At 37.2% G+C, this 26,071-nt stretch overlaps 1 protein-coding gene across 3 annotated transcripts in view; it reads right to left on the bottom strand.

Annotated features, from left to right (window-relative positions):
- RAPH1 (Ras association (RalGDS/AF-6) and pleckstrin homology domains 1) overlaps positions 1-26,071 on the bottom strand; it is a 184,430-nt gene that overhangs the window by 24,668 nt on the left and 133,691 nt on the right. For 2 of the 3 annotated variants that reach the window (XM_077181324.1, XM_077181322.1), the window contains exons 2-6: positions 20,973-21,092; positions 19,250-19,355; positions 17,928-18,439; positions 6,567-6,641; positions 335-412 (exon numbers count right to left, since the gene is read on the bottom strand). In XM_077181324.1, the coding sequence (XP_077037439.1) occupies positions 335-412; positions 6,567-6,641; positions 17,928-18,439; positions 19,250-19,355; positions 20,973-21,092 (891 nt within the window). The remainder of the gene's footprint in view (positions 1-334; positions 413-6,566; positions 6,642-17,927; positions 18,440-19,249; positions 19,356-20,972; positions 21,093-26,071) is intronic. The other variant, XM_077181323.1, reaches the window with a different exon arrangement.

Below are 26,071 nucleotides of genomic sequence, written 5' to 3'. Positions count from 1 at the left end.
ACTGCAGAACATACAAGAACAATCTCAGGAGGCTGGACCTTCATTTCAGTTCTGGGTGGAAGTTGGTAAAATCTTCCCAATGAGCACTAGCTGAAAAACAAGCTATTCCTTAAGAAAAACATCACGTTATTCCATACCTTAGGCTTCTCCTGATTAGGTCCAGTCTAGATGGGAAAGCACATTACAATTTAGTGTTCTAAAGATTAGAACACTACAGTGTTCTTATTTTATAAAAGGCAACTTAAGGCTTAACAGATACAAATGAAGTTTGCCTGCATTTTCCAGGTGAAAAAAAATAAAATAAGGGTCTTATAAATGGGTATAACTAACTCACCTTTTTCACTTGTGCTTCTTTAATCTTCTCTAATGCAACCCTAATTTTCTCAGCTTTCAGTTTAGCAGCCTGTTCCTCCTAGGGGGACACAACACACAATTCCAGTTAACACAAACTTCAGTCAGGTTTCAGTAGGTTTGAGGCTACCATGCTTTAAAAGGTGAACTGAAATGCTGATTTGCTCATCTATATATGTCCAACTATTTCCTAGTGATGATGAAAACTATTACTTTTTAAGACAAAAAGTGTTCCTATATTTAGAGATACAACTGCCATTAACTCCAAAGGAACCCAGCAGAAGTATATATTTTGTATAGACATTTCTCTGTTCTCCTGTACTGTAAATGCCCTTATGCTACCAAATACTTTGGCATATTATATATTTACAGTCAGCTTGGGACAGTATTATAGCTTGGGACAATACATATTCAATAAGAGTATACAATGGAGTACAGCCAAGAGATTTTTTGGTTGATCAACATAAAACACAAACAGCATGCCAAGAAGTACCCGAATTTAACAGCACACAGAAAGAAGGGAAACAAATCCTGTAACTAGGATTCCATACTACATGCATTAGTTTGAAAGATTTTAAACTGTTAAATCCATGTGCAGAGAGAGGTTTGAATTTACTAAATCCAAGTTGTATTTCTCCTTGTTTTAAGTATTTTAAGACATAAGGTGAATAAGTATTCTTTTGCTCTTCTATGTAATAGATTTTTATTACAATTGGAAATGCATTAAAAATTCAGGTAGCTTAAATCTATTTGCTGATGCTAAAGAAAACTGTGTCTTTTTAAGACTAGCAATAAAGATTCTTAAATTCTGGAGATTATAGATATTTCTGTTGAAATTGCATTTGAAACATGCAGCTAAAAAGCAGCCATTGTTTCAAAAATGACATATGCAATTTTCAGACTTTCAAAATCCTAAACTGTGGATCTTCATTGTAATTAATATATAAAACCATAATTACCTTAAAATCTCTAGCACAAACAAGTCTATTAAAAACCACACAAATCCCTTCCAAAATATTCAGTATCCTTAAAAAAGAAGAATTAATATTTTCTCCAGAGCCAAAGTACCACATCTCACCATAACATTCAGCATACTATAAACATTTAGTTCTCTATTGCTTTCTTCTATGGATGTAATTAATAGTTTCTTTACCAAGTGTTTAGATAGTTGCTTTTATTGTAAAAGCCAAGATTCAGTATTCTGAAATCCAGAGAGCTTAAGTTTTGGCTTCTCAATAAATTATTAATATTCATATCAACTGCTAAAGGACATTCCCTTGTTATTTATTGCACTCTAAGTAGCTTTTGGTCCTTCACATCTGTGAGCATCCTGTGCACCGTAAAAAAACATCAGCTGGACAGACCAGTATGCTGCCTTGAAATATAATCCTTTGCAATAAAATGAAGCAGTAAGTTGATATGAGCAGAAATAATGTGAGCCTGAAACCTTATCTGGGCACTGAACTACACAGGAACATTGCGTTTATGAGTCTACAGGGAACTTTTTATTCACAACAGCAATGCTGTCCTGTAGCTTAGAAAGGCTAAATCACATTAGCATTCTATGAAAAACAAACCTTGCCACGATAACAAGAATCTTTTATTCTTCCGATTTCTTGCCATTAACAATTTCAATCTGTAGAAATAAATTGTTACTAAAAAATGAGGCCTCACATCACCAAGCCTGACAGAGCTCAAGAAGCACTTGGGCAATGCTCTCGGGCACATGGGGTGACTCTTGGGGATGTCCTATGCAGGGCCAGCAGTTGGACTCAATGACCCTTGGGGGGTCCCTTCCAATTGAGCTTACTCAGTGGTTCTATGAAAGACTTTCCAGTTTCTAAAAGTGATGGTATACACCTGTTCATCATGAAATTAGCAAAAGCAAAAGACTCATTTTATCATGTATTTGGAGAAACTCTAATTCATGGTTTTGAGAAGCTGCTCATTAACCCAATCAGCACAATTTTCCAGCCCATTTCATGTACACCAGTGCAAAGTGCCAGGAGCACCTGCTCACCACAGTGCACAGGCAGCAACACCAGGGCAAGCAAGAAGCAGCTGTGACCTCTCATATACCTGTGCCAATACAGCTAAAATATCTTTGGTGACCTCAAAGTTTATAATCCATCATTACCTAAAATGCTTTGGAAAATAGATAAATATGTAGACCAAAGAAGATTTTAAGGACTTACTATTTTAATATGTACCAATTACTTTTAATTTCCTACTCAATGTAATGTGGGTCCAAAGATTAGGATTCCTTATACTTTTTTAGAGTTTAACATAATCAGATTAAATTAAAAAAAACCCGAAACAAAACAGAATTACAACTATCAAAATAATAACTGGTTCCAATGAGCAAAAAATTATAAAAAGAGGTCTGAATTCACTAACTGGAAAACACAGCAAGGAAAAGAAAGCAAGGATTCAGAATGTCTGAAAGCATATAGTAGTCAAAGATTTTAAACTATTTTGAGTAGTAATAAACTAAGCTCAGGCCACTGCTGCATCACTGCTGATGCGGCAAACAATGTTTCATGGGAGAAGGATGAAAAACTATGTATTTTGATTCCTTAATAAAATTATTTAATAACTCCCCAAAACTGACAACCATGTATTCTGTTCCTCTCCTAATGGCCCAAGAAAACAGTCCCCTGCCCATCAAAGTCACCCGAGAACAGCACTTAGACATATACACAGGTCTCTCCTCCCCCTGTGCATGAGAACAACACTGCTTCTATCCAGGAGGAAGCACATGCCGTCCATCCATCAGCTTGTACTAATAAGCTAACAACTCTTTCCTCTGCACAGGGAGACAGGTGACAGATGGCAAAAATACCTGACTGCAACTGCAAACTATTTAAACTGTTCAATGCCATCAACCAACAAGGTCAGCAAGGTAGATGTCCAACCACATCTACCTTGCGCATTTATTTCCCCTTTGCTAGCAAATGCTGGCTACAGTGATGGAGCTGCTGAAGGATCCCAAGGAGGCAGGTAGAGGGCAGGACTGCTGCGCTGTCACAGCTTCACAGGAGGTACAGCCATCGGTCCCTGCCATGGCCACACCCGTGTGCCCTGCACAGCATCACCGCTCACAGAGCACTCAGCGCTGCTGGCACACGGCTCCGTCACACACTGATCCGGAGAACTGGCACAGCAGCAAGGGTCAGCAGAACCCACTCCCTGCTTGGACTGCCTTACAGGCAAGCCTCGGAAACACACCAAGGAGATACACACGCACTCTTTGTAAAAACACAAAACATAATGGAGAGTCATTTCCACCTCTGGCAGGAAAAGGATATTCCCTTAGTAGTAGCAATATGCAACATTGTCAAATTGTAACAAATTCCTCACTTAACAGGACCATTCTGGGACTATTGTTACACTTGTATTTTAAAACTTTGAGCTAAGATTACTTTTGGTTATGGAAAACATTGCACCGGATTTAAGGAATACTTGGCAACATACTTATGTACAGAATCTGTTAATCCAAAATATTCAAACATATTTGGAACCAAAATGGAAAATGCATATGTCTGCAGTGCAATGGTCTTAAATTATGATCTTCTTTGCATTTATATACCAGAACTAAGTTTTGAATAATTTTAGCCTACATTGAAATATCAGAAAGAATAACACAAAAAAATATAAAGTTAAGATTTCTGTAATATAATGACAAACACTGTTTCCTCCCCCAGTTTCCAATTAAATATGCAGTTACAAGACATTCCAGCTGTGTTTTAGCAATAAAGATGTGCAAGATGCATGCAATGGCAGAGCTGACCTTGCTCAAAAAAAAACTTGCCTCGCATTTCTAGGTTGGGGTTTTATTTTTTCTTTCATTTTACCTTTTTTAAAGTGTTATTAACTAATCTCTTTTACAGAGATAAAAAATGAAATGGAAACAAAAAGGGGAGGGGGGCATCACTTAACAAAGGTTCTTAGAAAAGCCAGTAATTAAATGGTAAGAGCTAAGTAACTATGTCCACATTTTATTTAAGTCAGCAAGGTAGATACACAACCTACAAAATGCTTAAAATTAAGAAATTTCTTCTCTGTTTAACACTTGCTTTTTTTCTCTGAATTTTTTCTTTGGATGCAGATAAGAAGATAACTAAATACACAAGTAGCATTGACTTCTGAAGGACTAAGATCAGGTATCTACTGTTCATTTTCCCAACTACAGTCTACCTTGGGTAGAAAGGCAATCATGTTTTGCAAGGAATCTCCTTCTTGCAGAGCTTATACTGAAACAGAGGTTCCTGCTACCAGAGAACACCATATTAACATCTCCATTTGCACCAAATCACCCAAAACTTCAAGACAGTGTGTGTGCATGGCTGTGATGCAGAAGGGATCTCGTCCACGGCTAGAATTTTTAGAATTAGTTATATTAGCAGAGGACAAAAATGGTTCTAGTCTCAACATAAGATGCAGACAATACCAGAGAAGGGGAAGAAAGAGAAACAGGTGAAGACAGTAAGAAACAGGTGACACACCAGGGACACCAGCACAGACCTGCAATATGATCCTACAGTCAAATGATCTAACACCTTGGTACAAGGAAATGCCCCATTTCTTGGGACTGCTTCACTCATAGAGAGGCTTGTCCAATGTTACAACAAGCTGAAGAGATCTAAGCAGCAAAGTGGAATTCCATGTCATCATTTTGCTAAAGGTATTTCTGCTTGCAGGAGGTCAGAAGAGAACCAGTAAGTTCCATGCCAGGCCTGTGTGCTCAGGAGTGAGAAGTGGAAGGCACAGCTGTACTGAAACAGTCACAAGCTGACCAACATTACCCTCAGGAAACCAGAAGGCTCACCAAAAGCATCTGAATCAAAGAGCTGTGAAGCCTAATTAGTCAACACAAGGATTTATAAATACATTTAACTGTGGAGTGTATTAGAATACCTGAGAGGAGCTACTCCATGGTCAGGGATAATTTAATGTACTTTTTAAAATTAAGTTCCTCTATGGTAACTAACACTCATCCCACATATAAACAACCCGAAGGGAGGATCTGCAGACACATGGAGATGAAAGAAATTTGTGGTTTCTTTGTGCCACAGCTGTTGTTAATCTATTTGCAATCAAGCCAATTGCTGTTTTGGTGGCTGTTTGCTTTGTTGGGCAGTGCAGGGGGGCCAAGAGCTATTGGGGTCAAGGCAGAGGTATGGACTTAAAATTTAAGCAAAACAATCACAAGAGCAGAAGATTACTTGCTTTTGGCTGTTTGTACTCCTCTGGAAGACAGCCTGAAAATCTGTTGTCAAGATACATGCTGAGCATCTTGAGAAGAATATTAAGGTATTTTAAAAAAGCAGTAAAGCAGTTCTAAACTTTTATTGCTAAATACAGACTACTTATGCCCAGTGAACATTATCCTCATTGTTTTGAGATCACCAAATTGCATTTTGTTACTGCAGGCTTGCCTGAGGTCTCTCCAGTAGAATGTCTGTGAATTAAAAAAAACCCACACAGATATAGTTTTGAAGTATGTATTAGCTTCAGCAACATCTGACACCACAGCTACATGAAACTGTTAGCCCTTCATCCCAGCCTGTATTTTCAGCAGAGATTTATAGCTTGCTCCATCCCTTGTCCTCTAGTTTCAAAAGGAAATACATATAAAAGATGTAATTTTTACCATATTGAATGACAATTTGTGATCACTTAGTACATTAGTGACCTCCTTGCTGTGAAGAAAATTAATTTATAATCAAGATTTGTATATACCTGGCTCATTAGACCACTGTCTTACTACAATATTCTCCCCACGTTATATTCAGTCAACATTCAAAATGTTATAAAAATATCCCATTACTTACTAGTTCATCTTCAATACAGCAGGAGAACTTATTTTAAGGCTACTAATGGCTTTTAAAACTACTCAACACTCCCACATTTTTTACTAGGATCTTTTCTTTTTTTAAACTAGTGAATGGCAATAGGAACAAAAGAACTTCGAGCTCAGTACATTTCCTTTTCAACTAAGGCATTTTACCTGCTAATATAGCTATAAATATTCGATAAATCTGCAGAAACAAACAACACAATTCAATCTTTTAAAAGCACCCTGGATAATCAGGAAAATCATGTAAGTAAATGCAGAAGTTCCTGGAGAGGCAGGAGTGGAAAAGCATAGCACACACCAAAAGCATTCTTTCTACACAGAAACAGTCACATACAGTAGAAAGAAGCATCATCACCTTGGTCAGCAAATGAGAAGGCTTTCCTGCAATGTTTCTCAGAAGAAGGGAGGTTTCCCTGTCCAAATAGGAGTGCTTGTGCAGAAAGAAAGAGAAAGAACATAAGTCAAAGGAAGTCAGTATAGTAATTTTATGGTGTCTTGATTACAGAAGATAAAGCAGAGTTTAAAAGAAAAAACCTACATCATCACTTTTTTCCCCTCCCATAAAAACATGAACATTCCCAAATACTATGAGCCTGATACACGGATGTAAAAGCAATTGTGCTTTTACACAAGACACTAATAAAAGACACTATTTTAATCTTCTTCTGTACAAAATGTCACACAATAGAATTAAGATAACTTTTGCTTACCTGCCACTGGTTTCCTTTCTGCAAGAGAAAACTTATTTGTAAAGACATTTAGAACTATAAAAGTAAGAAAACACACTCTTACAATGCTTTTCAAAATCCTGTCCAGTCCTCTAAAACTAAACGTTCCAGTTTCACTACACAAACATAGAGCCACTATAAATTGGTCATCTGGAAGACATCCTAGTTTTATGCTTTCTACGTGGGTTGCTGTTTCATTCTTAAAGAAGAAAGATATTACCACAACAATAAACCAACCTAACTTAAAATTCACGTCCTTTTTTTTAAAATGACTTAAGTCTCTCTTCTCTTGTATAGTCCAAATTACAAAATTACAAATCCCTGTGCTTCCCTTGGGAAGATAAATTAGCAGAAAATATATTTTCATCTGTTTTCAAAATGGGAAGCAAAAATCAGTAAAGGGGAAGCAGCCAGTAGAGAAAGACAGAAATCAGTTAATGACAGATCCCAGTGATTATCTTCTCCAGCACCTGCTACAGGCACAAAACCATCATCATGCAGCGATTTGCAGAACCACAGTCCAGTCTGCTAAGGAAATTAGACTAGTACTGTGGCACTTAAGAGCATTTAAACAACTCAAAAGAGCATGAAGTAAATCTCCTGTGTACCACCACCATCCTGCAAGTTTTGTCCCAAGTGGTTACAATTTGTTTCAATGCTATACAGAATAAGGCATGACAACTATACATGCCTACTATACCCTTGTTTAGTAATTAGCAATACAGAATCTCACCTCTTCTTCAGTGCCACAATAAGGTTTAGTATGAAAAAAATGAAGAGCCCATGTCCACAACTTCCTGCAAGGCAATATCAAATAGTTTGGAGAATACAATTCCTGCAGAGAGAGTTTACTTGATGTGACTGCCACATGCTGGGATGAGCAATTAGGATCTCAAGGAGGCTTTAAAAGTTACACCTCAGGGAAGACTCTACACAGCATTTGAAATTAAACTCAGGCTCCAGCCAAAGCTCCACCTGGGTATTTAGCTACTAATATAGACACAGGTTATGTTACAGAGTAAATTATTTTTCTGCTTGCATATTAAGTACTGTCTCTATTTACATCATATGTTTTAGACACACAGCAGTGCTGCCTAGCTCAAACCACACTGAGGGTTTGTAATACCTGGTATAATTATTCACAGTCATACTGAATTGTATCCTTTCTTACACAGAGGCTCTAACTTCCCACAGAGTCAGTTTAGAATGGTCTCCTTACAACGTACTGCTACACAACTTGCAGAATAAAATGGGTTGGCTCAGTCCAAACCCCGAAAGTATACATAAAAACCCAGTGACAAGTTCAAGGAAAATTTTTTAAGAGTTTCTTCATAGAGTTCTTGTCAGTCATCATGGACTGATTAATACGGATCACTTTCTTGGTGAATGGAGCACTGCAGTAGAAGGAATGCTGCAATGTACACTTGCAGCCTCTTCTTAAAGAGTTTAGTAACCTTCTGTCTTAGCCTGTAAGTCAACAATAGTGTCCATAAATACAGGATATTTAATCTCTCCTTAAAGGAAATACTATTTGCTGGAGAATACTTCTCCTACCGGGAAGGTCAAGGTAGGCCAATTAACCTTCTTAGACATCTTGGCTGCTGCTATCTTGTATTTAACAACATTATCTCCACCAAGGAAATTCTACCCAAAAATGGGAATGTCATATCCTTCTTAAAACATAATATCCACTTGACACTTTGATAATGATATTTTACGGCAATAGGGGTTGGCCAGAAAAATGTGGAACACCAGTGTGATGACAACTGCCTATATGAATTGGAGCTGCAGATCTCACATGCCTAGAAACAGGAAGGCAACAGCTCTTTTCCAGACATTTTTTGTGCATGGTTTCTTCCTACCCTATAACAAATTCTGCAGTACTGCACATACCCAGAAGTTAGAATGAGCAGAAGCAGCAAAGCAACAGGAAAGCCCAAGTTCTAGAAATTATAGCCCAGCTAAACAGTAACTACACACACATAAAAATGTTTAAATATTTGGCATGCACAAACTAGTAGATTAATTAAATTTCATTTTAGAACAATGTGTTACTTTCACAATCCAATTTTAAAGCATTTAGTCTATTTCAAAGAAAGACTTCAGCTCAAACATCAAGCTTTGAGGCAAACAGATGTTGCTCCTAGAATAGTCCATTGTTTGGGGGAAGATAAATATTTTATTATTTTTTTCTAGATGGTACAATCACAATGGTTCACACAGAGGATCCAAATAGCCCACTCTTCCTCTCTACGTAAGGACTTGAAATATGTATCAAAGCCCTGACAATATAAATGACTGATCTTGCCAAACAAATTAACCTACTTCTCTGCCCCAGGTACTTCACTAGACTAAAAAGAACAGCAATCAAATCCAGGAAAACCAAAACATTAATTACTCCCAGGGAGACATTTCTAGTCTTCCACCATGAAAAGCATCTGTTCTTCCACCTGCTTCTGCCACAACAATGAGAACTCAAGCTCTAACAACAAAGCTGTCTCTCTCCCAGTGCCTCACCTAATATTCACCTAGGATATAAAACCAATTCCAATGCCATAAACTAAACTATCACTGGATTATCGGGCATATTAGATTTATTTTTTTACAGAAAAGAGCTGATGGCTGGATTTTAAGAAGAGCCTTTAAGAAGAGGTGATGAACTGAGCTGCCTAGCTAAGATCTGAAGCATGAATGCCATGTAGCCCATCTTGCCATGGCGGGAGTCCACTGGTTCACAAGTAAGATGCTGTATATACATGGCCTCTTTTCTTCAATTCCACTGGCATATTTTTGTAAAATCTGAACACTGATCTATTTTCTTGTAATGTTTGATGATGACTCAGTACAGAAAAGTGGGATCAATTTAGAAAGATTAAGTCTCATCGCTAAGAGACTGAGTTGCATCTAATTCCTCTGATTTTAAGGTAAGGGCAGAGAAAACAGGCATTCAGAATTTAAAAATAGTACAATACAGTCTCAAAGGTGTCACGTATGTTCTTTATACCGACAGTTTACAAATAATGATCAACAACTGGGATGGGAATTGTAAGAAAGATGACCTAGTGATCTTCTGAAGTATTTTATCTTCCTGTTCATATGCCTTAAACATGTTAAATAGAAAACTTCCTTTCTTGTTAAATACTATCTTACATTCAAAGACATAATTCACTCAACGTTTGTACAGCAGAATAACTTACCTTAGTGCCAAAAAAAAGGCAATAAGAGCACACTGAGGACTTGTGCATGTAATTATCTTGCTATGTTTCTTGCAAAACTCTAATAAATACACATGTTTAATTAAACCAGCTGGTGGCACTCTTGTGCCACTATTTTGGATTTAATATCACAGTTGAGAAACACTACAAAATCCTTTTTAGAATGCATTCTCTGTCCCTAAAAAACAAACTAAAAATCAGGGAAACTGAAGTATACAGTGTTCAATTGAAAGCTATATGCTTGCAAAACTTTGTTGAAAAGATAACTATAGCTTCCATTTCAACTACATCCCTACACTGAATTCTTTAGACTCCAGCTTCAAGAATTAGAATCCACTGTTTCCAAAAGAGAACTCAAGAATTAAAGATTTAAAATTATTTTTGTAATTTTGATCCAAGGATGGAGAAGGAGCACTGAAATTTTTTTTCCAATCTCTTTATGATTATGTATTCATACGGAACATACTCATATGGACACAATATGATAAACATCTAGCTAAACATATCCATTTTCTGCTTTCCTTTGCAAAGGGGGTTGTTTAACCTAGCAAAAAAGAGGCTCAGGGGACACCTTATCACTCTCTACAACCACCTAAAAGGAGGTGTGGACAGGTGGGTGACAGTCTCTTCTTGCAAGTAACAAGAGATAAGACAAGATAAAAGGCCTCAAGTTGCACCAGAGCTGGTTTAGATTAGATATTAGAAAAAAATTGTTGCAAAAGGGGTTACAGTTTATTCTTATTAAAACCTCAGAGCAGGAAAATAGGCACTGAGAAACTGAAACAGCAGCAAGATAATTCAGGAAAACAACAAATTCTTTCCTCCTGTTAAGAGTTTAATGTTCCACAATTGGTGACTGTGTTCTTAATTTTTGTCATCTGTCCTAAATTTCTTTTTTGGCAATCTGAAACAATGACAAACAACTAATCTGTTTCTAACTTCCTAAAGCTTTAGTATTTCAGATCTCTAATCTAATCAAACGTTGCAGAAAAAGAACGGTGTATCCACAAGGAAATTCGCTGTTTTAAAAGCTCCATAATTAAGCACCACTAGTAGAGTGATATCTTTACTGGAAACTGCAATCAATGCATACAACTCCCCTGCAGCACACTTTCAGCAAACTTTGGTAACATCATAAAGCAAGACTTGTGATTTCTCAACTCAAGTCTAGTGGGTATTTCCAAGAGTGAGCTGCCTAGATTTATTTCATCATTCATCTATGGTATTTTTCCTCTTGCAGACAAATCTGGTAAGAGAAAGAACCTCTGAACAACCATTTTCTTGGCTTGTCTGTATTAATGGTACAATTTTTTCCTCAAAAAACATTTCATAAACACAAGTATTTTTCTGAAGTGCTATGGAACAGGCCTAACAACAAAGAGATTAATTTTTAAGAGTGCTTATTTACCCAGCATTTGGTATAGCAGAATGAGTCATTCAGTTGCTTGTCCACAGAAGACTCCAACCTCACAGAAAATCCCAAAGAAACAGTGTATTTAAGTGTATTTAGAGCCAATGCCTTTGGTGTTCACATTTACACTAACAAAGTACATCCTAACTGTAATTTTTGAGTGGACACCAGCCTTGCCAGCCAGTGGTGTCAAAGAAGACTCAAACATACATTACACTGTCTATTTTCCTGTTCCTTCCTAGGAGAGAACTTTAAAGCTTTTTCATCAGTGTGAGGCAAAGCTGACTGAAGAGAAACTATTCTTACATGTTTTATGGTTTCTGCTACACTTCAATTAGTTATTTCCTATGTGGAAATGTTAAAGGATAAATTTCAGGTCCATAGCTACAAAATAAGTCAGATACACTGAGTGGAGAATCAAGATTTATCAATGCAAGGATAATGGTTAAATTCTTGTTTCCCTTTCATGTATTTTAAATCTATCTACCCCAATTTTTGAAACCTACCATTCCATGATGTGCAGTAAATAAAACTTTTAGAATGCCTCCTTTGGATCTCAACTGAAAATGCTTTAAAAAATTAAAACTATCCCTTCCTATAATTTGCTTTGCAGATTCCATAAGTATAATATGAAAAAAAGTTTATGTGCTGGTTTGCAGGCATTGGGAAGTGTATTAGCAATCCTTGAGTTCTAGTGCATTATATGATGATTATGCATAGCCAAGCACATTTGATTATTCACTTGAAATACATAAATATTGTTTATATTTTATAAAATCATATGTTTATCTCAGGGAATGCTTTGAAAGCTTCCAAAAATCTGGCAAATGAGGAGTCATTTTACATGTATTTCAAAAACATTTGAAAAATGGATGGCTCACACTTCTTATGCCAACAAAACTGGAAGCCAAAGTAATGTTTCAGGATGACAGATAAGCACAATTTTCCCTTGCTTTTGATTTATAAAAGAACACTTTGTGACTAATAATTGGAAAAAGAAAGAGGAAGAAATGGTCTAATTGTGTTTCAAATTAAGTCTTTCCATTGACTATTTTCAGCTTAGGAAAAGCGGAACTGGAAATGCTCCAGAATAGACTTTGTGTTCTAAACTAAGGACATAACACAACTGGCAGAAAATGATTTTTTTTTTTTAAGTCTTTAGAAGAAATACAAACGAAACCTCTTCCATGTCTTGTTTGTTGCTTATCTGTGACTACTCTCACAAATTGGAGTCTAACATCCTTCACATCTGCTAACCACACAACACGGGGACCATAAGGAAAAGTACTCAAACTTCAAAATATAAAAGCCAATAATGCTCTATTCCTGCAAGAGCTAAATCAGACCACAACTCTTCTTTCAACCACCTACAAATAACAGATGAGATTCAGCAGTCCAACTCTATTTTAAGACACCATTACCTAACAAAGACCATATATATCATCAGTTTATTTGTCTGCATACATTAACAGTTAACTGCCTTTTCATACATAGCAACATATAGCAATCCAACATAAAACATGACCGTCAATAATTTTAAATGGCTACCAAAGCTTCTGTTGTTACACCACTGCACAGGCAAATGAAATGCTAGCACATTCATGTAAGAACTATAGCAAAATTGCTATGAAACACAAACTTTATTATTCCCTTATGTCCATTTCAACTTTTTCATTTTAACCCACAGGATCTTTTAGCCAGTATGGATTTATTTATGTGTGCTGAGCTTACATGACAATTGCTACTAACTGTCATGCTTCCAAAGCTCCCTTTTTTACCCTGAAAGAAACATGAATGTTTACTCTACACTGCCTTTTCTGTCAAGAGAAGCAAAAACCATGGGGCTTTATTGCACTGGCCACTCTCTTCTTCTCATTATTTTTAGCCCTCAAGTATCAAGTATAAATCTACAATGAGTTTAAGTAAAAGCTAAAAAATAAAATGCAATTAAATCATGTAGTGTTACCGGCTAAATTTTGCATTATCTTTGTATGAGCAGAATCTCTCAGCTGTGCAAACTGGGTTACAGACATAAAGAGGGGTGGGGGGTGATGCTGAACTGTGCCAGACCAGATGGCAGACTTCAAACTTATCTGCAACCTCTTCACTGAGTGTGTGCAGGACAGTAACAATGACTGCCCATGAATGGAGCCTTTCACTCTCCAGACACACACAGCTACATAAGCATCATCAACACAGTTCTCTATTCTCTCCCCTCCGCTTTCTTCTCCTTCTATTCCAGCACAGCTCACTGAAAACAGAGACAACTTCTTGCTGGCAGAGGGACCAAAGGAAGAAGAAAAAGATAATATGGGTGGAGGCAACAAGTTAGTCACAGAGACATCATTTCCCCTACCTTCAAGTCATGCATGCTACTACTTCACTAATTTAGTCTACATACATGTAAAGTAACCCCCCACAGAAACAACATTTTAAGGTGCATGCCACTCATTACACAACTAAAAGTATAGAAAACAAAATGCTAAGTACCAATTTCAGAAAGAATACTGTTCAAACAAGGATCTGTGAAGTCATTCTGTCAAAGACAAATTTTAATTTAGCAAAAAATTATGGGGTTAGGGTGGGGTGGAGACAACTTTTTATTCAACAATACTTAAGGCAAGACTGAGGACAAGAACAGAAGTGCAGTCAAAAAACACTTAGTACCATCAAGACAAGGTCTTAAGACTACAAAGTGATAGTCTTTGAAAACATCAACACTCAAAATGTCCAAAGAGATAGTGCTAAGAAAGGAAAGGAGGAAAGGAAGAAAATAAACCATGATGACAACTAATAAACCCACAATTTTAGACAACCGAGGGAACTCCAGTCAACTCCCCTGAAAGTGATCTAAAGACAAATTCAGAATGAGTACAAGGATGGTCCTGGCCAATATGACCACTGAGAGTTATCATCTGTCATCATGCTGATAGATCTGCAACCCCAGGAGCTGCCTAGAGCACAGGCTGCTAGGAGGAAGAGGAAGACAAGACACTAAGATGTCTGTCCAAATACTCAGGCAAGAAGTTCTGAATAATCAATTACCACCACCAAGTGAGTTCCTGCTCTCCCTTCCAGCCTCCAGTCCCTGGCTATAACCCCCCTCATGTGCATCAGTCCTCTGAGCCTCTGCAGTTCGCCTAAATAACGCAGAGTGAGATGTAGAATAGAAGCACAAAGTTTTGGGGTACTAATTACCAGTTAAGTGCCAAAGCTGGGACAAGGAAGGAGATGAGAGTAAGGAAAGAACTGTGAGGAAGGAAGGATGAGAGACAAGTGAAGTCATATCCTCCCATTTCTGGTGGCTGTAGAATTGCAGCCTTTTCCTATAATATTGGTCCCTCTTACCAGCCAGAGAGTATATTAGACTACACACACCTTCCGTGGGCCACTACATGACTGTTCTTCTACAGGATTTTCCTGCACTGCCAAGTCAGAGAGCACTTAAATAACACAGCAGAAGTATATTTTAAGATGGAATACTGAAGTTTAATAAGTGCAAATCCTAATTTCTTTTTTCAGACAAGCATTTCCTCCCATCAGAAGTGTCTTCCATTTTACTTAGGAAGAGCATAACATGAAGTTGCAGCAGAAAGGATGACTTTTTAAAGTACCTATACTGCCTGGAGAAGACAAAGTATCGGTCAAAAGGGCAGAGCTGCCAAGACACTGACCTCTTTCAGAAGAGCCACAGCAGTAAAGAAAAATTTTAAAGGTCAGCTCACCTACAGGCAGTCTCAAGGAAGACAGGCAAAAGAAAAGAGCTAACTTGAAGCACTACTTCAGAATAACAAATCTCAAAACAGATCTGCTGTGACCATGAATAAATTGCCTCTCCCACTTTCTGCATAAAAACTGTTGAGTTTTTCCCTATATGGACATTAGGACTTCTTCAAAGGCTATTTCCTCAAATGGATGTTTTCTATTAGAAACAGCACCATTGAGTCAACTGTGTGGAAAGGAGAATACAATTCAGGCCTACAGGTAAAAGGTGTTTTGGTTCACAATCTAGCCAAGAGGATTAATAAACCCTATAACTAGTTTTTGGGCACTAAATGAATGACATAGGAAATACACAGCTTTTTTTTCATTGACGCCCAATGATTCTTCCAAAGAATCCATTTAAAAGCTAAATTCATTTAAAAAACACCACCACAAAATCTGTCACAAACTAAAAAAAAAAAAGATTTCCCTTTCGCTGTTCACCAGTGATGAGAAAAGAAACTCCTCTGTAAGAAGTCCCATCATATAATAACTTTAATATTGAATAGTTGAATACCAATTCTGTAAACCTAGGGACAATTTCTCACAATTGAGCACCTTCCTCAGGCTACTGAAATTAAAAAGAATGGAGCCAAAGCAAACAGCATGGTTAATGAGTGCAGAGGTTTCTGCTCTCAAGAGGAGATCAGAATCTGGATCTCAAGTTACTGACACTTTCTGGTTACCTCCTTCAAAGGAATCAATCATTCTTATCAACTTATCTGGGGAGAGAAACAATAGTCACATTCTTATATGAGAATCAATCACTGCGTTTGTACAAAGGCAGCCCTCACATGCCTTTGAGAAAAGCTTTCGGGGATGATTTTGAGCCTTGCAGTCAGTGGCCAAGCGGTCAGAAAGCAACTGAAACAGCAACTGCAACACTTGCAGCAATACAGATTAGCTTCCCGTGAAGACAAAGCAACTGAGTGACCTCTGTCCCTTGATTCACTAACATCAAGGTAATTAAGGCCAGAAGGTGGTTTGTTGATTACTCATGGCACAAAGGATTGAAAAAACTTGGGAGACAAGAAGGGCAATTTTACTGATGCCTCAAGCATGTAACTCCCAAAGTAAAAGACAGAATCTAGAGGGAGACCTGCAAGATCAACTGCAGAAAACACCTTCCATTAAAAATCAAAAAATGCAACATTCATACTTTTCTTATGCTATGCAAGCTAGAGCAACTAATTGATAAAAGTCATATTTTCAGCCTGAGAAGAGACAAAAATGCAAGATTACCTAACTTTCTACATTAAACACAGACATATAATCATGAATAACTGGAGATGCAAAAAAAAAACCCCAAAAAAACCAAAACAACAACAACAAAAAAAAAACCCATCCAAAACCAACAACCCAAATATAAGCTTTATCATGCTATAAAAAGAAAATTTTTCTCAAACAAACCACAATATAATCAATGACTGTCATAGGCTGGGCTTGAACACTCAGGCCTACAGCAATAACGCAAAGGTTTGCACTTTAACTTTCCAAAGGGCAAAGGGCACATTTCTATCTGTTTTGCTTCACTCAATAGGAAATCTCCAATAAAAGCATACTGAACGCTAACTTTTTATATGAAAAGAAAGTTGACCTAAACTGTCATTCATTTCTCACCATTTCAAATGACGATTTAAATCAAAGTGTGACCTCAATGAGTTGATCATAAGACCGACAAGCCTGCATCGTTCACTTTACATCAGATGAACTTCTGTTGCAGATATGCAGAACCATGCTTTCAGTACAGCCCATTCAGATTAATTTTAATTATTGATTAGAATAAACTCAGTTTGTTCCAGTTTTCTCTCATGAAAGAGAGCATGCATATTAGTACAACTGACATTTTAACAGGTCAAATTTCTGTTTCAGAGAGTATTTCTACAAGAGAACTTCTAAGTTCAAGTTCTCAAAATTCGCTGGAACATTTTCTCTCAAGTCAGCAGAGTCAAGCCAGCACTTGCAATGTTCACTGGCTGTTCTTACTGAAGTTTCCTCTTTAATTAATCAAAGTCAAAGCATCAAAATCTCAAATTAATATCTGCTAATGCTGTATTGCAGCCCAGTTATTTTTCTGTATTGTGTATTGATTCAAAGAGCTCCTCCTGTCATACATTAAACAAGAATATTAAGTAGCAGCAAATTACTGCTATAGTACAGCTCCAGATAGACACCTGTAGATTGCTCCATGTGTTTCAGGTATTAACTGTACTATAAGAGGAATAGAATTCTGTCAACTGTGCTTTCTTTCTTCCACAGCTGTGCACTCCTCAGATTTAAATTAAAGGCAATATGTGATATTTACTTGGAATAAAAATATTAACTGTAAAATCATTAAAATTTCCAATCATGATTGGCTTGAGAGGAGGAAGAGATAGGAAAAGCTCCTAAAAAACCCCAAAATCTAAACACATTCTTTATAAGAAGTTTCCTTGCAGACAGAACCAAAACCAGAGAAAGAAGTAGCTACAACATGGGCAGTTCAATCAACCCTACTGCACTGCAGATATTTAGCTATATGTGTCAGCATGGGGAATGAGGTGTAAGCTTGAAGAGAAAGACCCAAAGCAAACAAAAATCTTGAATTAGTGACACCCTACCTCAGTGATTGGTTGTCCTTGTGATGTCAAGTCCAGCTCCTGAGGTCTTGTCACCTTATCGATATCCAGGGAGTCCATGCTGGAAGCTGCCGAGGTCACGCTGGAACGGGAGGAGTTACTGATGGAGCGCACCTCAGCATCGCTCACTGTGCCAGCAGATGCTGTCCTCCTGTGCTGGGCAGTAACCACTGGCTTGGTGTCTTCTGCAACAGACTGCTGGGCTGCTTCATCCATGCTCAAAGAGGCCTTCTCTAACTGTGCAGTGATGTCATCCAGAGACACGTTGGCATGTGATGGTTTAGTCACCTTAGCAGAGGACAATCCTTTCACGCTGCTGTGCTTAGTGGAAGGTCGACTAGCAGGTGGTTTCTGAGTTTTGGGTTCCGTGGCAAGGCGTTTCACTGCAGCATTGTTTGCTGAATGAGAGCCAATGCTGCTGAGCTCCTGCTCTATGGAACAGAGATCAGCCATGAGGGCATCCAGATCCACAGTCTCCCCCTGATTCAGGGCTTCTGCAACAAACAAGAGTAGTCAGTATGTGCAGTTATTTCATTTGCAATGTCTCACTTTGTGTTATCAAATCTAATAGTTAAGAGAGCAAAGAAAGCAGCATTTTCTTTTCCCATCTGTAGTGCAAAATATCTGTGCACTGCTGAAACGAAACTTATTTGCACTACTATCCTTGACCAGTGCAACTTTCACACTATTTAGGTTAAACTCATTTGTCAGCAAAAGAAGTCTATGGATGTTCAGATTACATGTGAAAAGTTTAAACCACTTTCCTGTGAATGGAATGCAAAAACGCACTTGCGTAATATCATGCCTCACTTTTCAAAAAACACTTCTCGCTACGCATTTTCTGCTAAAGTAATGCAACAGCTTTAAAAAAACAAAACCAAAACAAAAATACTATATACATACTCAAATCTTTAAATTAAGGTTTCCTTCTGTTTATCCTGAAAGCATTCTGTAGCTATATTCCTGCATTCTGTTCCGTAAAGCAAGATGCTCTTTCTTCCTGGTTAACAGATACACATTAAGTCATTCTTTCATGAGACTAGATCCCAGAACAAGTTTTTTATACAAGTACTACGCTAAAGTTCTCAAATACTAAGTGTTGTAAAAGATAATGCTTTAGGAGACTCAAATACTTGAAAAAAAAGGACACCAAAAAGCAATGCCTTCAGCAAATATGTTCTCCCCTCAGCTATAAGTCTATTTAAATGTTCTTATACTTTACAATATTTTAATTTATAGTTGGAATAGTTTTTTCTTAAACTAGTATTTTTCTTAAACTACATGTGGTAAATAATTCAACAAACCATTCAAATTGTACATGGAGAAACGATATGAGAAGTTGGCAAGATTGGTTTCCTGGCGGAGAGGTGACCTCTTCACTGGTGCCACAGGCTTGTCTGCATCCAAACTCTGAAAAAGATCAAAAAAGGGCAAATAAAATTTGACAAAGATTTGCTTGTCCAATTCCTTAAGATGAATGAGAATTCATTTTCTCTAAGAGAAATTTTTCAGAAGTTACTGGAATATACAAAAGCACCCGTTTTTCAGGCTTTAGACTGAAAACAAACATCGTCATACTACAGAGATTTAACTTCAGATATGCAGTGAAGAAAAGTTGTTAAACACATTCTGCTTTTTTTCAGAATCAAAAGGATAGAAGCATTTTCCAAATGCTTTTCTGAATGGTGTTAGACACTAGCTCATTTTAAAACAGACAGCTGACTTAGCTGTAACTACCACTCTGCATGAAACTGCACAACATTCAAACTGGGATAAGAGTCTAAAATATGGTCTAAAATATCCACCATTAGCTTATGAGCATAATCATGGCATGAAGGCTTAAAAAGATTCAATGAAAAATCGTATTTTATTACCAGGGATTTAAGTTCACTAAATTCAGAATTTTTTTTCAATAGTCTTTCCTGTGAATAACATTAAGTTATGAAAACCAACCCTAGCCAGTTTATGTAGGGCACATTTTTTTAGGAAAACTAGCATAGGTTAAAAAAGGAAACTCCTTCTAACCAATACACTGAGTTGTTATGTTATGATGGCTAATATGGGTATAGTACTGTAATAAATATCAGGATTTTCTAAGTAGCAAGTGTAGGGCACTGTGATCCAGCTGCTGACCCAAGAAGTACAGGGTCAGGAGCTGCTGGCCCTGGAGTGGAATGTGTTACATAGGGAATCCAGCTCTTGCTGTCACTGAAGCTCAACAGGCCTGCAGAACATCTGAAATTAGGCAAGGCTTGTACTGATAGAGAATTCCTGAAGATATGCTTCAAAAGAATGAAGTTTCTCACCTAAACTTTTTATGTTCATTTTCTACATCTTTACTCAAGCCTTTGTTAGAAAGATCAAATGCACTTTTTCCCTAATGTTTATTCTTCCTGAGCTCCCTTCTCTCCTCAGCTTGGCCTGAACTTAAACAAACAAAAATAATAATAATAAAAAAATAAACCAAAAACAACAACAACAACAAAAAACCCTATAACTCTAGAGACCATCAGGGAAACTGGAGACAGAAGAGGCAAGTTAGGCCCCATTCCTTCAGACTGAATCTACAGACTGCTACAAAACATTTCCTGTGAAGCAAATACATTCTGGTTAAAAGCACCCCAACCATGCTCTGCTGGCTTTCTTAAAGTTATTGCAGATCATTGGACACATATGTGATATGCCCTCACCATTATCTGAGCACATTCTCCATAACTGCTAAACCAGCACTTTGGAGAACTAAAAGCTACAACAGCACCAAAAGCTTAATTCTAAATAATCATGAGAAGCGTGGCAAATTTTTTTCATTTAACCTGCATCATATAGAATAACTTAAGCAGCATAAATGTTAAGACACCAGATATTCACAGAGAAAGCCAATTTATAAACCTTTCAAGACTACTGAACTGGTCACAGGCTACTGTCTGCCTTGCTGCAAGTGGCAGAGTCAAGCAGTTGGTATACAACTGAAAAGAAATGTAATATCAACAAAAAATTATTCTGTGAGATGTTTGAAGCCTCCCTCACCTGTGTGAGTTTGTCCAGTTCACCCAGCCAGGCCCCAAACATCTTGTCGAGATCCTGATCTTCCTTATCACTATCTTCTTCTGCACCATGGTCAAGCTCTTCATCTGACAATTGCTCCATCTGGAAAAAAAAAACAAGAAAAAAGTTTGATACTCAAACTTTCTTGTCACTGTCTAAGAAAACTGGTGTCAGCTACCATGTTTCTGAAACTGTTCATAAATCAAAGCAAATGTCCATCCATAAATTCCATAAAAACTCCTGCTTACTAGTAAAGACTTAGTATGGAAGTTGTAATAGATTATTGCAAAGCCATTTTTGCAGCTCACTTTTGTCAGATGATGCAGAAAATCATTAAGAACAAAGTTCACAATATATAATATACTATCAGAAATTCATGCTAGCCTTGCATGTGCCTTCATTGCCAGCTATTGTTGGCAAAATCTACTGACATTGCATTAGAAAAATTCAACTCCTGTCCAAGGAATTCAGCTGACCACAGTTAAGCAACACCATTCAACCACAGGAAGTGAAGCCTCATTGCACTGCAAATAGATCACTACGGATCTGTAAACAGAAATGCCTAAACAGGTCATAGAGAATGTCAGCAATACATCCCCTGAGACAGTTCAAATCTTGGACACTGACCAGATCACTTCAGTGATACTGCACAATTTTTATTCAACAAAGGAACTTCTCTCTGGAAGCAAAGAGTCACCACAGCATCTCTCAGATCCTCCTTCATTCAACAAATTTGTGACCAAGATAAAGACAATGTTCTCCAAAGTTTATCTGGTATTATCTCAGTGAAAAATAACCTTTTGTTTAAATCTCTTTTCCAAACATATCCTCCAGCCTCTTTTATGGAGCTAAGACACACGTGCCTTTCTATGTACACTCATACTGGCAAAGACAAGATCTAGCTCAGGAAGAGAATTCACATACTTGGGGGGACAAAAATCTAGGTAATAATTTGAAAGGAATCAGGCAGTACAGAAGGTAAATTTCAGAGATGTGCCACAGAATGTCTAGAAACACATGAGAACAGATCCTCAGCAAGAGCTTCACAAAAAATCAATGCTGAGTTGAACAGCTTGATTTAGGCAAGTCATGGGCTACATAGTTACTTGCTGCATAGCTTTCAGAGATCACCAGTTTACATTTTGTAGATTTAAAAATTAACTAAGTGCTTCTCTTCAGGAAAAGACAAATCTTGGTCTGAAAGACAGCAATGCCCAACATTGCACAGTCAAACTGATAAGGGATGTTATGAAAAATGACTAAGGTGATCTCAGAGAAAAAACTGCTCAATCCATTTTTTCTTTTATATGACAGTTTTCATGCAAAAAACCCTCCAAGATTTAAAAAACAGTCTTTTCTTATTACAATATATTGCTTTTATTTATTTTTAACTTGATAAAATAGGTCAGAGGAGACTTCAGAGGTGATCTGTAATTCTGAGGTCAGCAGGAGCCAATGTCTCCCATGGATGCACAATACTGCCATGCAGTTGCTGTAGGCAAAGCTGCTTCAGTCTGCTACCTGAACTTCTACTTTTGTAGGAGAGCAGAATGCATATGCCTACCTTAAAAGAGGCAATAACATTAAAGCTAACTTTAATGTCATGGCACACTGCACTGCAAAAACACTGAACAGATTAAATTCATCATCTGAATCTCCTTTCTTCCACCACTTGCTTTGAGTTCTGCACTCTAAGAAATGAAAGGAAGCACTTCCTAAAATCTAAGGGTGACAATGATATTAAAACAAAACAAATATGCTTATGTAATACTGCTGCATCCTTCCACCAAGACTGCAGCAGTTTTTATACTCTGTAAGCCAGGCATGCCTTCCCCAGCAAGATTCCTCTCCATGATGCCTCCTGAGGCATCATGAAGTCCTCCCACATACAAAACTGGAGACAGCATGGTAGCAGCAACTCATACTCTGCCTGAACTTCTGCAAAGCAAATCTAAGCTGTGTTCCACTTTTATCCCCCTTCAAAGCTTTGCCTTACTATTTCTTAGGCTCTAATATGGACCAGAAATACTGTAAGCTCAGGACAAAACACATTATACTTAAGGTGACATGGTCAAACTGCTGTAGAAGTGCTCACACAGCATTTCTCAATGTCTAGATACATTTGAAGAAAACAATTTTTCTTTGAAATCTAAAGGAAGCTATTAAAAGGGTGCCTTATGAAATATGACTATGAACTAGCAAATCAAATAAATTGAAACTGTGATATAAATGCCTCAGAGCACAGTATTTACAGAGACTTCACAATGCTAGCTTTTCCCTCTTTGAGCTGTTTCTAACACTCACTCTAGTTAGATGGACTTGTTTTGCAGTGCACTCATTACACGGCACTGTTCATAACTCACCCTTTCATTAAGAGAGAAGCTTGCTCTTTTTACTAATATTTCTGAAGATCTAAGACATGGAAAGCATTCTCAATTTCCTATAAAGTGTTGCTTTAGCTATTTTAACTTGGCATCAGAGACACTGCTTTGGTTCCAGTTACTCTGAAGACAGAATTAGCAGCCTAAAGAAAACTTTTACAAGTGAAGTACTGTTGTGTCAGCATGTCTGGCACTGAACCCTGGAGTACTTGCCAGCTCCTTGTAGTCCCCACCCAAGCTTCCTAACATCAGCTGCATTTCCTATGAGCCTGTCAACATTAACTTGCAAAAGGCACACAGAGGTTAGTGTCTCGCTTCAGAAACAGCTAATATTAAGTCTCAAGTTCTGTAAAAGGAAATCTTAGTACAAGTTCCACAACTGGAAGACATCCCAAAGGACACTAATTAAAGAATTAATTCAATGATTAAATTAGGGCAGAGACAAAATGCTCAGAAAGCAGTATACGAACTTAGTGGCATAAGAACTCAAAACATTAACCACTTAAAAAAGAGTGCACATTCCAATTATAAACTTCAAATTTTCCTTTTTATAGCCATTTTCTTTCTCACTGTTGTTGATCACAGCAAACATGCACTGCACTTTAGCACATTATGATCTAAGTGGGAGTTATCACACCTTTCTAAGGATATAATATCTTTATTTATAACAAGAAATAAAACCAGCATAAGGGGTGAGGGGCTGCATGTGTTTTGTTTAGTTGGGTTGCAGTTTTTTTTCTTAAAGGAGTCATTTAGAATTGAGTTAGATGTAAAAACTGCGGAAAGAATAATGGTTCTGATGTGATGCCATAAAGTAAGCCGCTTACATTCCTAAAACATTTGGAGGGGAACAGATTTTAAATAGCTTTTATTTCTGCCTAGCTCGAACCAGATGATATACCAAAGTAACTTCAGGATTCAAGTTATTTTTCAACACCTCACCTTCCATTCTCTTAGAGCGTATGTCAAAGTAGAACATAAAGAAAATGAGCAGCATCATTCTGGGATACCTGGATAAAATACAGTATCAACACAGCGTAGTCTTCTGGAGGTGAGGCTTCCTGCACTAAATAGTGGTGCATGGATCATTTCATTATCCACTATGGACTGTGACAGTCTATTCTGTCTGTCTGAAATGCTGTTTAAACAGGCAGACTCATAATCACTGTAATCAACAATCTAGTTTCCAAAACAGTTCATTAGATTTTACCTTTAAATGCATGGAGCACAGTATTCTAGTATTAGATTATGAAAAATTATTAAGGCTTTCATTAGAAGTTACCAGTTGTAACATGTAATCATAACCTACTATTTTAAATTACAGTGTAAAGAAACAAAACTCACCAATACTTCAGGGGAATAAAACAGAAAGATTTACTCTTTCAAGATGATTTTTATATTCTTAGTATGCCAGGACAAGCATGAGATATTAAAACACATGAGAAAAGATGGAAAGCCCAAGAGAAATGCTTCAGATATACCATTTCAACATTTTCAAGAAAAGACACCACCACAGAATTCTGAAATTAAGAAACAGTTTTCTTTATATCAACAGCTTTGGGACAGAGTTATCAAAAGTGTATCTTAAGTATCTTTTACTGAGACCCTGGCATGAGGGAAGTGTCTTTCACTGAGACCCTATCCTGCACATTTAAATGTTCAGACAGTAGTTCCTACCTTAAATCAACCAAGTTGATTGAGACAAATGAATTTTTTATTATATGGTTAATATAATAAAGAAAGAGTCTTTCCTTATAAAGAAAAGACTGCACTGAAAAAAAAAAACAGTTGTGAAATAATTAAGTTGCAGGTTTTCTCCATACCACAATTCACTGATGATGCAAAGACTAAGAGAAAGAAAAACAGAATTCTGAGTTCAGCTGGAAACACTAATGTGCATAAAGGGTTAGCAACAAGAATGTGTTTATTCTCTATAATTTCAGAAGCAGTATAGTAAGAATTTTGAACTAGAGATGCTTAAGTATGTTCAAAACCAACTGACAGCATAAAACCCCAAAATGAAAACATACCATCTTTCAGCCAACTGATGTTTCTACCTCCAACCTTTCTTATTATTTAAATACAAGCTTGCACAAGGTTCTGCTTGGTCCTGAAAACAATAATTTGCCTTCCGAAAACAACTACTGAATTTGTTACAAAGCTATTTTAGGGATGCACTAGACAAGACACAAATGTTTCAAACACCATCTCAAGAAATAACTGTTTTTCTGCATTTTAACATCTAGCCTCAAGAACTACATAGCATGCCCTGGTTTGAGAAACACACTCTCTCTAGACCTCATCTGGACATGCAAGTTCGTTCATTTGTGATAATTCCTGTGCTATTATGCCAATACCCATTTCTGTTAAAAAGTTGTATATGATAGAACACTACACTAATATACCATATGAGCACATAAGCACAGAGTGCACACATAAACATAAGATTCTAGCAGGTTTTCATCTCTAATATTCATTCATCTGACTGCTTAAAGAAACAAGGCTACTTGAACAGAAAAAAAAAACTAAAATGCTTTCACAAAACTGACCGGCAAAGCCCACATCCCTGTTCCATGTTTCTAGACATTTCCATAATTAAAGTCATGGAAACAATGATAGGTACTTTGAGCACATACATTCATTTATATCACATTAATACTCTGTGTCCATGTGACAGGGACCAATCAGACCTGGCACACT

Source organism: Agelaius phoeniceus, chromosome 7, assembly GCF_051311805.1.
Source record: "Agelaius phoeniceus isolate bAgePho1 chromosome 7, bAgePho1.hap1, whole genome shotgun sequence".
NCBI classification, from domain to species: Eukaryota; Metazoa; Chordata; class Aves; order Passeriformes; family Icteridae; genus Agelaius; species Agelaius phoeniceus.
Note: the sequence above shows the minus strand (reverse complement) of the source record. Positions and strands in the feature narration are given on the sequence as shown.